We start from the raw sequence: 12670 nt of genomic DNA, 5'->3' as shown, positions 1-12670 counted from the left end.
CATGTCACAGTGTCTGGAGGAGGGTGAGCGGGTCAATATAAACCCATTACACTTAAAAAGTTTCAAAGTTTGTTCTGATAAAGGTGAGGTCGACACACTAGGAATGCTCAATGCTCTGGTACCCAGACAGCTCAACTGATATTCACCGAAGGAACAAGCCAGGCCCCAGAGGTCTTCCTCGACAGGGGATTGCTAGGACAGTGCCAGCGTCCACTGGCTGCTGCCATCAAGCACTGTACCAGAGTGCCTAGGCCAGTAGATAAAACACCCTCTTCCCCCCAGAAAACAACCTCCACCATGACCAAGGCCTCCAGAATGACTCGCCTGTGTCTTGTCCATGAGCCGCCAGCACGAGCAATTGCTAGATTCGAGTCAGAGATCCTTGCTAAATGTGCTGTGCTTTCCTGGAAGTCTTGATTTCCTCCCCACGTCTCTGGGCCCCTAAGATATTTTTCTCACTTTCTATTTCATTCCCTCTCCCTTGCTATTATAAGCCTTAGGGACCTCAACTGAAAACTTCACTGATGCCGGAGAAGAAATATGTGTAACTGATTGACTGATAAAAAGAACAGGCTGAGATCACATCACCTACTTGCTTGGCACTTAATCCAGGATGAGGGATACAAATCACTTCTTTCATTAAATTCAACTTCCCCGGAGATGACTTCCCACAGCTGGCCAGGGAAACCATCAGCCAGGGCACAGCAAGCTTCTCTGGCTGTTCCTGAAATACAGGAAGAACAAAGGGAATGCAGGCACGGATGGTTTCTAATCACGGAGTTCTGGTCACAGGTACTGACCTGGTTGTACTTCAGGGCTGCGATCCTGACGTAGAGGGGAGTGCTGCCCAGGATGGCACTGGTTTTGGCAACAGCTAGGGACACAGCCCCTATGGCCATGCTGCCGCGGAGAACGGGCTCAGCAGGTTCCTCGGGTGGGATTGGTTTCTCGAGAATTGTATCCTTCCTTCCTGGGGGAAAGCATGTCAGCACACACTGGCATTAAGAAGGTTTGAGCACGATTAAACTAGTTAAATTATGTTTATTGAATAAGTTTCATTAATTTAATAAATTTTTGAGCATAATTAAATCGTTTTTCATGCCTAATTACAGATGTTATAGCCCCATAAAAAAGTAAGGATGAAAACTGAGGTTGGGAAGGACTAATCTACCCCAATCTCCAACTGTTCTTTTTGATTTCACGTACTGTTCCCTTCTGCTCACCGAATCCTTCGCGATGGGATTTTCCTCTCTAAGGAACTCTAGGCCATTCAATAACAGCTCCTCAGCAATCTGTGGAGTAGATGCTGTGATCCCGCATTCCCACACAACTAAATTAGGGATTAGGGTGGCTAACAGTAAGTGTAGGAGGGCAGAATTTGAACCCCATTCACATGCCACATGCTTTGTTTTGCTCTATTCTACCGCAGCAGCCGTGTGTACAACTTGCGGTTGAACTTCGCATCATGAGTAGTAAGCTGCTCCCAACCACAAACCAGTGCCTAGGTTCCTGCCATTGAGGACGTCAGAAATGCCTCCCAGACCCAACCATTCACCCCAAGTCCTTCCCCATGGTTCACTTTCATTTGTTCTCAGCTATCATGTCTGAACAGGCACCACTGAGTCCATTGTGGACTTTCTGTCTTCCCCTCCCCCCCCACCGCCCAATCCTCCCTCTCCCTAGTTACTGCTTTGGCTCAGGTCCTGGTGGAGGTAAGATATGTGAGCACCTAGCACATACTTAGTGTGTAAAGGACTATCCCCTCTTGCTTCTTCCTTTTCCTTAAGTCCCAGTCCTATCAGAAAACAAGGAGCAGCTTCCTGAATGTCCATTGGCGGCCAGTACCTATTATTACTCAGTAGTTACCATCCCTGTTCACCCAGGAAAAGATTGGTCCAGCAGAATGCCTTTACCTTGGTCAATTCTCTTCCCCAGCCTAGAACTGGGAATCAACTTGAGGGCCGTGGGTCTGCATCTCAGCATCTCTTTACAGGACACAAGAGAGCTTGTCTCCATAATACTCTGGTCACTGGTTCTGCTGCTGTCCTATTCCCTGGAGCCCATAGAATTTATTTCCTTGGTGGCTAGTTTATGCCTGGCACCGTGCTAGACCCTAGCAAAGTCGAGGGGACCACAGCATGACCCATGCCCTTAAGGAACATTTTCTAGTTGCAGACAAACCCTATTAAAATACTAGCAGGAGCTTCAGAATGGACGTGCTGATTGGAAGGGGTAGAAAAAAGGATGTCAATTACTGAGATGCTTTAGAATAGCATCATTTTCCAATAAAATTTTTATCAATAGGGAGTAACAAAAGGTTGGTTGTCCATATCAAAGGATACCATTCTATAAAAATGTGGAGTGGCTTTTTGATGAGTTAATAGAAATTTGGAGTGGGAGCTGTTTGAAAGTCTCCCATGCCACACCTGACCTTGTCACTCTTCAATGCAAGGTGTTCACCTCTAGGTGTGTGTGTTCGTCTGGGAAGACTAGCAAAACAAATTTATAGACACTCATGTGTAGAAGAGAGAGCTTTACATATGAGAGTGATTGCATATTGATAAAACATCCCAGTCCAGTCCAGATCAAGTCCATAAGTCTGATATTAGCCTATGTCCAATACCAATCTATAAATTCCTCTTCAGACTCATGCAACACATGCAATGATGCCGAATGCAGGACAATCACGGGCCCGTGAGTGGAAAGTCTTGTGGATCCAGTGGTGATACAAGCATCTCAGCACTGGGAGGGGTCTCCATGTGGCTTCTCCAGCTCTGAGGCTCTGGTTGCCATCAGTCTGTCTCCATGTGTCTTGTCAGCTGCAATGTCTCCCAGGGAGTGAGCCTTGTCAGTAGAGAGTATCCAAGGGAGTGAGGATGTGTCCTGCCTCCCGTGAGCTATTTTTCACCGTAGTGCCTCCAAATGAGGTCATCAAGCTTTGATCTGATTTGACAGGTTAAACTCCACCCTTTCACTCTCAAGCCTCAAATCGACAGCAGCTTATGTAACTACCACAGCGAAAAATATTTTTATCTAACAAAAACAGAGAGCAGAATGAAGCAAAACGCTGCCCACCCAACACCGCTGCTTCCAATGAGGAAGTAGCATGGAGGAGAGATGACACCAGGCTGGGAATGAAACGCGGTCTGCCACGAAGAGGTTCGAACTCGCAAGGCAGGCCAAGCTTCGCCTTTCTTCCTCAGACCAACAAGAGAAGCCACTAACCTTGCTTTTGTCCTTTCTTTTTGGCAGGAGGTGGGGGAGGCGGAGGCGGTACTGGGAATAAAGGCGCAGGCACCGAGTCATCCACCAGAATTTCCAGTGCTTTGGTCTCCTGGTCTTCTTGTACTTTGCTTGCAAAGAACGCCCTTAATGGCAGGAGAGTGTGACGTTAGAAGGGGGTGAACCACAAAATCCAAACTTAACTGCCGCTGAGTTGATGCCGACCCACAGGGACCCTTTAGGGCAGGGTAGAACTGCCCTGTGAGTTTCTGAGACTGGGACTCTCTCTGGGAGCAGAGCGCCCCATCATAAGAACATTTCAGCTTTGATTTTCAAGACCTAAAAAATAACAATGCTCTTGTAAAACTGTGTTCAAGAACTGAAATACATTTGATGATTTCAAGTACTCATTTAAAATAAATTTATTTGAGCCCTCTTTGCAGTGCTAAGGAGAAGTTAAAGATACAATTCAGTTAAAAGCCACTGGACGACTGGATTGTTAAAAAGGAAAAAAAGGTCAGCAAAAGACAAACGAGCCCAGAGCGGACAGTGCGATGCAGTTACATGTCCCTCATGACTGTCCAGGGCCGGGCTGCAATGGACAATGTTCAGCTACAGATCAGAGGAAGTGGGATGGCGAGGATCTGGAAATCTGGAGACCCGGGAGGAAGGGAAGTCTTGATGGTGTCTCGGTAGTTGTCCAAGAGAGGAGCCAGTCTGGATGGGATGTGCACAGGGGTCAAACTCCAAGAGAAGAAAGGGAACGTAGTAGAATTGTTGACTGGCTTGACTGTGAAATTTGGAAAAAACAAACAAACTCCCAAACCCCCTAAAGATGGGATCATGGCAAGGGGATCATAGCTTTTAGGAACTTCAAGATCAACCAAAACTCCCAAAATTCCTCTACAGTAGTTATGCTGCAACTTGGAAGCAAATGAAAATGTGTTGTGCACAACTGGGCACGTGCTTGGTGCCACTTCAGGAAAGGGAATCCCTTGGTCTTCCTTTCGGGGGGGGGGGCACGAGACTGGCACAAAAGGAGAGATCATGCTCACACTTTGCTTGCTGGGGCCCTGAGCAACCCTTACACAGCCCTAGGAATCGAAATGCTGGCTTCGTTGTCAAATGAGAGAGGCCGTCTTCGGGCCAAGCCTGGAAGACTGAGTTGTGGCTGAGGCTAGGCTGTAAGGGTGCGCAGTGGTGATGATGTGAAATGACGTGAGACCTGGGAAAACAGGGCATGCTGGGAATATACATCATTTAGGGCAGCGGTTCTCAACCTGTGGGTCACGACCCCCTTGGGGGTGGAGTGTCAAACAACCCTTTCACAGGGGTTGCCCGTTTCATAACAGTAGCAAAATGACAGTTAAGAAGCAGCAACGAAAATAGTTTTATGGTGGGGAGGGGCACCACAACATGAGGATGTGTATGAATGGTTGCAGCATTAGGAAGGTTGAAAACCCCTGATCTAGGGCATGAGTTCCCAAACTTACCTGGCCTACTGCCCGCTTCTCAGAAAATGAAACAAAAATGTAGTGCCTCCCTAGCTACTAACTTTTGTACTACAGCCTATAATACAAGATAAAGTGCAGGCATCTGCTTGGGCAGCCTCCCTGGATTGTACCAGCATCCCCTGGGGGTGGCGTCACCCACTTTGGGAAACACTGACTGAAATTCTTAACATGGTCTTTTCCCTCAGAATGGATGTGCTGGATTCTAAGAAAGTCCTCTGCATGGAAATAGGCTGAGAGGCCTAATGGCGCTTCACATAGCAAGATTTTCATAACTGGGGTTTCAGACGAAAGAATTATGCTAAATCTAGGGCATCTTACATTGACTTCACAACTCTCCGCTAGAGGTGCCACAGTCCCACCATATCTTCAGGTGAAGGGAGAAGGAAATAAATGGATACCTATTTAGATTTCGCATTTTTGTGCCAGAGCAGAAGAGTTACCTGAGCAAGTGGTCCACCTCAGCCTGGCTGGAAGGCTCGAGGCCCTGAAGCTCCGTGGTGATGGCTCCGTTGACCCACTGCATGGCAGTGCCGACAGCGTCCTTCCGTTCCAGTTCCTCCACTTCCACTAGCTCCGGGGAGGCGTTTTCCCGTATTTCAAAGTGAGACGCAATCACCACAGAACATATGTGCTGAAAACAGTATGTGTCTGCATTGGCCCCAGCGCTCCCCGAAATAGGACACTGAACTAACCCCACTCCTGACTGTAGGTGATATGGTACCACCAGTTTCTAGGTAAAAAGTGAGAATATATAATTTTCTTTGATATCTTTCTATAGCTGTTGAAATATGGTGGGACCCAACTTTAAGGAACATTTAAAGTTATTATCTCATTAAAAGAACTCTGTTGAAGTTCATTTTTTTATCATGGCCTCGTCAGTAAAGAGGTAAAAGAATACTAACAGACTGAATCATCATTCTCCTCCGAGACTGCAGTAAGGTTGTTTCCAATGACATATGCCTAGTAACCACAGAAATTACTGTCAGTAATAAAACCTAGGGAATGTGATGATTCATGTAGATGGACCCACATGTCTATTCACAGATGCTCGTGCATGTATTCGAGGGGGAGTCAAAAAGAATTGCTACTGGGATTCCTTTTCATATATGCACTGGTTTATTCCAAATAAAAACTTGTTCAATGAATGGCTGCAGACAAATTATCTCCTTAGGGTGCCTTCCAAAAAGGAGATTATATATATATTTGTGCCATGGGAAAAATGATTTTGAGGTCAGGCTTTATATAAAATTGTTAAGAGAATTCAAGTGGACTTCTTCCCAAATGACTGAAGCTTGGCAGCAAGTTTATGGGAATGCTGCCCTCCATGAAACAGCAGTTCTTAGATGGATCAAGAGCTTTAGGGAAGGCTGGGAAGGCCTGGAAGATGAATTCCAGGCTGATAGGATCAGCTCGGAAGGCTATGGCAGCTGGTAGCTTGTTATTTTAAACACTGCATTCCAAAGGGGGAAATCTTGATAGATTTTATCAAAGGACACACGATGATCACGAGGATATGTTAGGGAAAACGTTTGAAGAAAATGGAAAAATGCATTGGTGATTAAAAGGCCAGGAAATTTGTCCTGAGGAATTTCCCCTATCATCCCAATGTACCTGCGTATTCATCAAGGAGAGCAAAGGCTGTCCCTGTGAGAATTTTGTTGGGATCCCTTACGGTATCCACCCTACAGCCCTCACCTTATGCTTTCGGACTTCTTTCTGAAAAGTTCTCAGAGCTCAAAGAATATTGAAAAGGAATGTGATTTGGGTCTCTTGAGAATGCCAAAACTTGTTTTTATTGGGGTATAATTCAAAGAGCACAGGAACTATAGGGCAGGGGTTAGAGAATGGAAATACTTTGGAATAGTTGAGAATATGTTGAGAAACAATAGCTTCATGTTTTTATATTTTTGTTTAATGACGATTTCTATGCTTTTGTACCACTGCCTGTCAGTGTGTCGTACTGCGGTGGCTTGTGTGTTGCTGTGATGTTGGAAGCTATGCCACGGGCATTTCAAATGCCAGCAGGTTCGCCCAAAGTGGACAGGTTCCAACAGAGCTTTCAGACTAAGAACACACTACACTGAAGGAATAGACTATCCACTTCAGAAGAATTAGCCCCTGGAAACATTATGGATACAGTGGAACACTATCAAACATGGAAAACCCTCATGACTAGCAGAACATTTTCAGTGGCAGGACTAGCAACTGAGCCCCTCAAGTCAGAAGGCCCTAAAATCTGACTGAGAAAGAGCTGACTTCTCAAAGTAGAGTCAGCCACAATGACATGGACAGAGGAAAGGCAGTGGGGGTAGCAGCCGCAAACTATGCACTGCATCGAGTAAATCTGCCGCATGAGACCTCTTTAAAGTGTTGAAAAGCAAGGATGTTATTTTGAGGACTCAGGTGGTGTGCCTGACCCAAGCCATGGTACTTCAATTGCCTCATATGCATGTGACAATTGGACAGTGAATAAGGAAGACCAAAGAATTGATGCATTTGAATCATGGGGCTGGTGAGCATGCCACGGACTGCCCAAAGAATAAACAAATCTATCTTGGAAGAGGTACAGCCAGAATGCTCATCAGAAGCAAGGCCGGAGAGACTTTGTCTCATGTCCTTTGGACATGTTATCAGGAGAGACTAGGTCCTGGAAGAGGGCATCCTGTTTGGTAGAGGAGAGGGGCAGTGAAAAGGAGGGGGTGAGACTCTTGATAAGATGGATTGAGAGAGTGGTGGTAAAAATGGGCTCAGACATAAGAACCATTGTCAGGATAGTGCAGGACTGGGTGGATCTTCATTCTGTTTTGCATAGGGATGCTATGGGTTGGAACCGACCCAGCCGTCTGTTCCACACGTCTGTAGCAATACTTATTGACTTACCCTTGTATAGGACCCTATAAATCTGCATGCAGATATGGAACTGGTTTCACTGATATTATCAGAATGTAACACGCAGTTTGCCTCACTACCTTTCTCTGACTTGGATTATCTTCAGATAATGGCCCTGTCTGTACCAAAATTTCGCTTAAGGATAAACCAATGTGGGTGACTGTGGTGACTGATGCTCTCTGTACATAAAAACCTGTGGATAGCATTTATAAATATTTCAAACACTAATCTTCAAGTCATTAAGGTCCTTTTCTACAGTTTAAATAAGGTGGTGGTATTAGTTACAGACAATTTGGGCAAGACATGCTGATAAATGCGGTGGGCCAAGACAATAGTGAAGAATCCCTTTACACTGTCTCATACCTTGGGGAAATTTTGAATGGTGCAGAATACTTCCACTTGCAGGGTTGGAAGGCCCAGTCCATCCAGCACGTTCTTCCCCACCACTTTCCATATGGTGGGAGGTTTTGCAAGCTTAGAAAAGCAGTTTGCCTTTAACACACACACATAAAATACACAGTTTATCCTCAAAAGGTCAATCCCATTTTATTCTCTTTAGTTTCTACCAAGCCTCTCTGAGTGTTATTCCTGGTACCAGGGACAGTCTAGTAACTCTGCAGGGAATGCCCTTCGATGCAGTGAGATTTGGATTCAACTTGATGCTGAGTCTCTGGTACACAAGACAATTTATTTCTCAGCAGAAACTTGCATCATTTTGTTAAAGGCCTGGCGTGAGTCTTTACTAAGACTTCTTATAGTCAGATCAGTTCCCTAACCCATCCTTCTGTCCAAGACATAAAAGTCAATTGGTCTCTACAACGCATTCAAACTTAAGAGACCCGCAGTGGACTGCTTTTTATTCTTCCCAGCAAAGCATTTGGCATTATAATGGTGAAGCATGAGGCAGGAGGTGTATTTCACTTACTGCCAGTTCGTGCATAGACCTAGGGGTTCCAAGAGGATTGTGGGGGACCTCCGTAATAGCAGTTTCGCTGATGTGCAAAAGCAGAAGCCGTTTGAAACTACTCCAAGAAACTGAAGAAAGAAAATGAATCTGAGGTAGTAAGCTCAGAGTCTAAATAAAAAAGATTCAAGATGGTGCTTGTATGCTTGGGAGTGAGAGTTATGAGAGAAGGGCAATTGAAGACACAACCTCCTCCCCGTCTTTGTTATCAGATAATATTAGTTTCTTATTTTTCATCCAACAGACCAAGTATGTGACCTTTGAATTCAAAACCCATTGGCCTTTGCTTAGATAGCAAGTCATCTAATACCTATCAGCAATGTGCCAGCTCAGAGGTGACCCCCCAGCAGAACTAAAGGGAAGGTAAAATTTCAAGCCACCCAGGCCTTTTAAGGATGGCTTATATGTTACATAGTACCTAACTGGATTTAAATAACATCAAGAGCAGGAAAAATGTTACCGCACTTCCACTTTGTGTATCACAGTGAGTTCAGGTTATCAAATCTGGAAGACCCACTATATGCTAGATCAGTGGTTCTCAGCCTTCCTCATGCCACCCCCCTTTAATCCAGTTCCTCATGTTGTGGTGACCCCAACCATAAAATTATTTTTGATGCTATTTCATCACTTATTTTGCTACTGTTATGAATTAGGCAATCCCTGTGAAAGGGTCATTTGACTCCCACAGGAGTCACGACCCACAGGTTGAGAACCGCTGCACTAGATATTATATCAGGAGGAAGAAGGAACTCACATTTTTGGGTGCTGAATATATATCTTAAAATAGTGTCTTGCTTATCACTGTAGCACATACCCGAGCCTGGTGGAGCCCATAAATTGTGCATAAATTGATGAATGCCTGAGCACTTTGTATACAATGTTATTAATTTGCAAAACAACGCTTTCAAGGTAGGTAATATCATCTCCATTGCACAGACAGGCAAACAGTCCCAGAGAAGTAAACTGTCCAAAAGGACATAGCCGATGTTTTCATTAGTGCTCTGAAACAGACCATCCCGAAACGTAGTGACTGCTGAAACTACTCATTTGCTCACAATTCAGTAATGCGGGTTGGACTCAACCGGGTCATTCTGCCGGTCTTGCTGGAGTTTCCCAGGCAGATGCAGTCATGTGGAGGCCTGAAAATACCCAACATGGCTTCATGCATATGTCTAGTGCCCCAGCTGGGATGTCTGAACAGCAAGTGGTGGATGGGTCTCTGCCAGGGCCTAGTCTACCATCTCTTGTTCTCCAGCAGTGACTGGACCAGCTCCCAGCGTGTTAACTAGGCTTCCAATTGAGGCAGGGGTGTTCCAAGAGGCCCAGCCTCAACATGCCAGCACTTACCACGCCTGTGGGAATCATGCTCGCCAGGGTCCTACTGATCAAAGGAAGTCCTATAGCCAAGTCCAGTGTCCATGTGGGAGGGGCTTCAGGAGCCTGTCACACTAGAAGTGCAGTTAACTTGAATAGTCTGCCACAGTGGCGAAGTGGCAGAGCCAAGAGTGAAACCCATCTGTTTGAGTCACAATCTCTTCCAAACCCAAGTTTTATGATGAATGAATTAGTAGTACTGCTATTTCCTACAGGGTTCATCCCCGAATTCCTTTCATAAGTAAACGAAACAGCATTACAAAATGTGTAGTATTTGAACAGGCTGAATAGGGGATGGGTCGCGGGCAAACATTTCAAGGACCATCAAAGCAGAAGCCAGGTGGGAAAGGGTCAGCTTTTGAGGGGCGTGGTCCAGGATGGAGGAGCGGACGAGGGGCGGGTAATACACCGGTTCCCAGAGCATCTGAACCCCACACGGAGCTATTTCATCCCCGTGGGCATGTGAGATCTGGTGGCGTAGTGGGTAACGAGGTGGACTGCTGCTGGAAATCCAGCCTTCCGTGGGAGAAAAACGGGGCTTCCTACTCCCAGAAAGACCCACAGCTTCGGTAGTGAGTCTGCGAGGCATCCGAGTGGGAAACGGCGCGTTTCCGCGAAGAGACCGAGGGTCAGGCCTGAGGGGTGGACCACTGCTCAGGCAGCACGGTGCGAATGCAATCAAAGGAGGGTTCCGCTGAGTTAGGGCAGTGAGCTGGACTACCCCAAGGGGTCAGGGTCTGTGTCTAGAGACCCAGCGTCCCAAGGACGCGAGGCCCTGAACGCTCCCCGTGGCAACGAATCGGCCGCCGAAGCAGCGCGGTTGCCCCCTTCCCCGGGCTGCTTCGTTTCCAGAACAACCACGGCCCAAGTCTCCTCTCGGCGGCTCCTTCCTCCTCTCCGGCGGCCGCTCCGCAGACGCGGACCCAGCGTGCCCCGCGGCGGCGCGCATGCGCGGCGCGTCCCGAGTTGCCGCAGCGCGGGGCGGGGGGGCAGGGGAGAGGGGCGGGAGGGAGGAGCGTGCCTGCCCCAGGTCCCTACCAGGTGCCCGTAGACGTCGTCAGGCTGGAGGTAGAAGGTGGAGTTGAGCAGCTCTTCCAGCCTCCGCGGAACGTCGTTCTGCCGGTAGTACTCCATCGCCTGCTCCTTCCGCTTCTGCAGCTCCCTCGTGGCCTCACAGCCGCGGCGGCCGCCGTCTTCCCCCATGGTAGGAGATTGGAGGCGACGAAGGGGGTTAGCCCGGGGGCCGCGAGCGTCCTGTCTGTCGCTAGGCAACGCAACGAGATCCCGACCCCAGATCTCGCGAGCATCCAGACCCCGGGTCTTCCCGCGGCCGAGCCGAGCGCTCTCGGAATTGGGGGAAGAATGGCTCCTGCGCCCTCCGCCCGGCGCTGCCCTGGAGCGTCTGGGCCGGGTCCCCTCGGCTCGGAAGGGCTGCCTCTCCCAGCCTCGGTTTGCATCACTGACCCCCGACAACCTTCCACTCGGGGCACGGCCTCCTGACTCTCGTTTCAGTTTCGAGGCGCCTGTCCACGCACCTTACCTGTGGGCTCGTAGCTCGACCACCCCCGGAGGCGTAGCGTCGGCGCCGGCTTCCCCGCCGGGCCCTGCGCTCGCGGGGCTCGGGAGCGCCCCGGCGGCAGGCCCGTGCGGCTCGGTACGCTCCACCGCGGGAGCGATGCCAGCTTGATACCGAGGGGCCTCCGCAGTTAACTGGGGAGGCCCCCCAAGTGTGCTAACCCTCCCACCTGAGTCGTGCCAGCCAGACTGGGCGTTCTGGGACGCCCGGGAGACTATCGGTTCGGTGCTCGCCCTGGGAAGATTTGGGTGGGTAAACCAGTGGACGGAATTCCGACCCACTGTGAGCCCAAAGTATTGGGGTTAGCCTTAAGGGATGGTTAGCGTTTGGGTGGAGCAGGAGTGTCCTTGAGACATGTTCCTTTCAGAGCGGCTTTATAAAACCCAGGCTGCCCGCTCTGCCTGGGTGGCATTTGCAGCTGGAGAACTTTTTTTAGCGCGCACCTTCTGCTTCTGGGATGGCCCAGAGGGCACCGCGTTCTCTTCCTGGCTTTCCGTGTCCCTGACCCAAGCGCACCTTCAAAGGTTATGCTTCCCTTGGCCTGTCTGGAAAGTGTCCTTGTACCCATTCTCCCAGCTTCATTCCATCTGAAATGAAAACGAAGTGAGAGCGCACTTTGGAAATGGTAGTTAATTTTAGTAGCTGCCTGGTGCATGGATGTACAGACTGTTGGATGTAGATGTATATAAATACATAGGTGATCTATAGATACTGTTCTGTGAACCCAGCACGCACACCCATCTGAATGTCCCCTCTACCTGGATCTCTGTGAAGGTGTTTCTTCCTCCCTGTGGTGGTGTAGGCTGGTGCACCGGCCCCATCCTTTGCACTAGACAGAAATCCCTAGAGGCCAGGAGTTGAGTCTGAGTCATCTTTGTATTCACTGCAGAGCCGGGGGCTCCACAAGGAGAAGATCACAGTCTCCACAGGACAGGTGTTGCAAGAACCTTTATCCTAAACAAGCCTGCGCTCTTGTTATTGTTTCCATTGCACCTGTGCCTTTCCTGGTGGTCCCTTGGGTGGGAGGACTCCCTTCTCTGTCTATTATGTAATGCTTCAGGCCAACCCCACATCCTCCAGGAAGATGTGTTCCCCATCTCTCACCCTGCCAGCCCTTCCTTCCCCACTTGC

At 48.4% G+C, this 12670-nt stretch overlaps 1 protein-coding gene across 1 annotated transcript in view; it reads right to left on the bottom strand.

Moving 5' to 3' along the window:
• Positions 1–11166, bottom strand: part of ENO4 (enolase 4) — a 36731-nt gene extending 25565 nt beyond the window's left edge. The window contains exons 1-6 of the mRNA XM_075534465.1: positions 11002–11166; positions 7989–8117; positions 5177–5367; positions 3226–3368; positions 801–970; positions 593–724 (exon numbers count right to left, since the gene is read on the bottom strand). Of these exons, the coding sequence (XP_075390580.1) occupies positions 593–724; positions 801–970; positions 3226–3368; positions 5177–5367; positions 7989–8117; positions 11002–11166 (930 nt within the window). The remainder of the gene's footprint in view (positions 1–592; positions 725–800; positions 971–3225; positions 3369–5176; positions 5368–7988; positions 8118–11001) is intronic.
• Between the last annotated feature and the right edge of the window lie 1504 nt (positions 11167–12670).

The sequence above is a fragment of the Tenrec ecaudatus genome, chromosome 16 (assembly GCF_050624435.1).
Source record: "Tenrec ecaudatus isolate mTenEca1 chromosome 16, mTenEca1.hap1, whole genome shotgun sequence".
In the NCBI taxonomy this organism is placed as follows: Eukaryota; Metazoa; Chordata; class Mammalia; order Afrosoricida; family Tenrecidae; genus Tenrec; species Tenrec ecaudatus.
Note: the sequence above shows the minus strand (reverse complement) of the source record. Positions and strands in the feature narration are given on the sequence as shown.